The following is a 3398-nucleotide window of genomic DNA, read 5'->3' as shown; positions in this document are numbered from 1 at the left end:
ACTACTTCTCACTCAGTGAAGCTCTTTTCAGATTCAAAATACCTTTGGAGGAAATGTATTTTCAGATGCCAAGTAAACTGCATCATGGTGCGGGCGTGACCCCCTGCACTGAAATGGGATGGGACAGAAGGAGGTTCTTAAAGAGACAGAGGCCAATTTCAAGGTGTTTAGAAGAGGAAGTGATGAGAGAAGATAAGTTTATTTTCTATTTAAACATAAAAACAGCATTTTAATAACAACTAAAGGTGACAGCTACTTTATTATGGTATAGTATTTAAATGTATGCCTGAGCAACACATAATATTGCCCCTTTAAAGTACTAAAGTAGGTATTTAGTATTTTTTAGTAGTATTATGGAAAAGAAAGCCTGTTACATTTTACAGAAAATCTGATTTATAAACACAGCAAGTTAAAAAAACATTTTATAAACTCTTTCAAAACTGACTTGACAATTTTAAAAGATTTTAGTCTGAAAAGTCTGTAGTTTTAAAAATGAATTTTTTCCAATTAATTCCTTTAGAAATGCAGCCATATTATGAGTTTCTTTTTCCCATCTTTTAATTTGAAGTGTTTCTTGTTAAAATCTTAATCCCGTCTCTGTAACTTTGACAGATTTCTTCTTTGTGTTTTCAGTTCGCTCTTTGACTTTGCTGAGAAGCTCAGCTACCAGACGTCCGGTCAGCAGAGCAGCTCTCTTTCCTACCAGATCTCGTACCCCACCAGCCAGCAGCAAACATCTCTGATGACCTACCTGACTCCGTCCCCCTACCTCACCCCCAACCCTCCCGACTCCAACCCCACCTCCTACCTGACGTTTGGCCCTGGAGGAAGCTCCACCGGGGTGGTGACGTACTCCACAGGGGGTCAAACCTTCTTCCCTTCTCAGAGCACCAGACAGATCCTGCTGCAGTCAGCCGGTTACAACGGTGAGTCACAGAGAGCACATTAGATGTCACTGACAGAATATGTACGGAAACTGTAGCACTGGAGGAACAGCTGAAAACTAATACCAGCAGTTTGTTGCCAAACAGGTTTTAAAAAAAGACTGGAGAAGTTTTTTACACATGCAAAACTAAAGCAATTTTCAATCGTATTTATGTTCAGGCTCAAGTTCAAGCTACTGGATGCACAGACTACTTCATTTTACTTTATGCTGTTTTCACACTCCACAAGTTAATTTTGAAGAAAACAAACTGGTTTTGGTAGTTTGTTAGGAAAGTTTTGCTGTATTGAAGTGTGGTTTCCTTCAAAACAATTTGTAATAAAACAAGACAAACTAGTTAGTTCTTTAAAAGTGAAACATTAAAATGCTTCTGCTTTAGTCTTGACCGTGAAAGACAAACTAGGCAAAGAGCACCTTTGTTCAGTTTTATAAGAGGGGCATTGCTGTTTAGTGTGCCATTAATCAATGGATGGATTTGAATAAAGCTGATAGTCATTAGATCTACAGCTGATTACATTTTAGATTCCATCCAGTCCAAAATGCCCACCACAGCTGACGCAAAATAAACATTAATATTCACAAACACAACGTCTACAAGTCGGTTTAACAGATTCTGAACTAAAATGTAATGTTTGTAGCTGAGAGCGGTTTTTAACAAACTCATGAGATGTTTTTAAGATTTGCTGACATCCTTCCAGGAATGCCTTTCATTTTGGTCTTRAACATCCTCGTGATTCTTACATTTTTACGTATTCACAAGTGATGAAATCCAAAAAGAGAATTGTTGCATTTGTTTGTTTTAGCCACTTTCATAAATTTCCTTGGAGTATAAAATGTGTGGCTGGACCGGAGGATGAAGCTGGATGACAGCTGTGGTGCAGTAAGAGATTTGGACGGACCAGCAACAGCTGCTGGGCTTAATGAGAGACGTAAAATGACACAAAGATACGGGGAGTCGTTACGGGCGCACAGATAATGAGAACCATGAAGATCTGCTAGTCATTTTTATGGCACTTTTCTATTTATTTGGTGTCAAGTGAGGCAAGCTGGTTCTGTACGGTGATGTGGAAACTGCAGACGGCTGATTGGTCTGAGAGAATCGTTACCTGTAGGCATGAACGGCACAGACTTTGAAGTAGCACACTGACGCACTTTTGTCTTTTGAAGTTGTTTGAGTTTGAACTAACGGTTAAATCTTCAAGCAGTTTTTTACAGTCTGTTCCTTTTATTTGTGTGGGCTTCCTTTTTCAAACAGGTGGGATGCCAGCGTACCCGTCATACCAGTGGGGTAACATGTACAGTCAGGCAGCCCTGCACCAGCAGGCTCCACCCACCTACCCCGCCAGTTTGGGGTCTTCACGAGACCACCAGCCTCCTTCCACCTCCAGCCATCCTCTGCCTTCGTTCTTCCCACAGGAGGATCAAGGGTCCCACGTGAACTCGCAGCAGTCGTCGCACACTCAGACGCACACCGAGACCACCAGCACCACCACCACCACCGTCCTCCCGCCCGTCTCAACTCTGCGGCCCCCCTATCTCAGAGCAGAGACCACTCAGAAMAAGGTTTCATCCCTGCTTTCTTCTCAGGTCAGCTCTCCGCCTACAGAAAGCCCTCCAGTGCCCTCTTGTGTCAAAATTGAGTATGACAGCCCTCGAGAGATTCACAGTCACTTCCACTGCGATTTCTCTCCCATACATTTTTGAGTTCATCCTGTGTGTGTGTGTGTGTGTGTGTGTGTGTGTGTGTGTGTGTGTGTGTGTGTGTGTGNGTGTGTGTGAATTATTTGTAAATACAGTAAGTGTGGATTTTTCTATATTTTCTATTTGTATTAAGATGTTCTCAGTGGAAATGTTAACACGAGACTGTTGGGCTTCATAAACCTTCCCTCTAATAAATGTTCATTGCTCATTTACTTTTCCTGCTTTTACCTTTTAGTTTATTTATTTATTACAATTTTTTACACATTTTTAATGAAGACAATTTGTCTTGGAGACAGTAAGAGCACATTGTTTTTTCTCAACAATTTGTGAGAAACAAACATGTTTTATCTGAACATCATATGGGTATTAATAAAAAATAATGGAAAAAAAGATATATTAAAGTGCAGAATTGTTTAAATAAAAGTGAAATTTGTTTTAATAATGATTCCCCTAACATTAAACAACATGAACACATGGATGTTGTCCCCCCCTGATATTTTCAGTGTCAGGAGGAAGTTTTTGGTCCAGGTCATGAACAAATAAAAAGGCTGTCGTACTCAAAGCTTTGATTTCAATAGTGCATCTCAGACATTTAAATTTAATCACATGGCTTTCCTGTGAGATAGTTGATAATGTCCCAGAAGGCTTAAACTGGGCCAGATGTGGAAATAAAAAATAGAAGTTGGGCAGATCTGTATGTTCAGTTTAGTAAAACAAAGTTATGGTTTTTCCAGCTCTGTAGATTAAAGACTGC

The 3398-nt window shown here is 40.1% G+C and overlaps 1 protein-coding gene across 1 annotated transcript in view; it reads left to right on the top strand.

Annotated features, from left to right (window-relative positions):
* nobox (NOBOX oogenesis homeobox) overlaps positions 1-2856 on the top strand; it is an 11420-nt gene extending 8564 nt beyond the window's left edge. Inside the window, exons 8-9 of the mRNA XM_014005686.1 lie at positions 634-926; positions 2199-2856. Of these exons, the coding sequence (XP_013861140.1) occupies positions 634-926; positions 2199-2647 (742 nt within the window). The 3' untranslated portion in view covers positions 2648-2856. The remainder of the gene's footprint in view (positions 1-633; positions 927-2198) is intronic.
* The last annotated feature ends 542 nt before the right edge of the window (positions 2857-3398 follow it).

Source organism: Austrofundulus limnaeus, unplaced genomic scaffold, assembly GCF_001266775.1.
Source record: "Austrofundulus limnaeus strain Quisiro unplaced genomic scaffold, Austrofundulus_limnaeus-1.0 Scaffold32, whole genome shotgun sequence".
NCBI classification, from domain to species: Eukaryota; Metazoa; Chordata; class Actinopteri; order Cyprinodontiformes; family Rivulidae; genus Austrofundulus; species Austrofundulus limnaeus.
The sequence above is the reverse complement of the archived record's forward strand: the minus strand, read 5'-3'. Positions and strand labels throughout refer to the sequence as shown.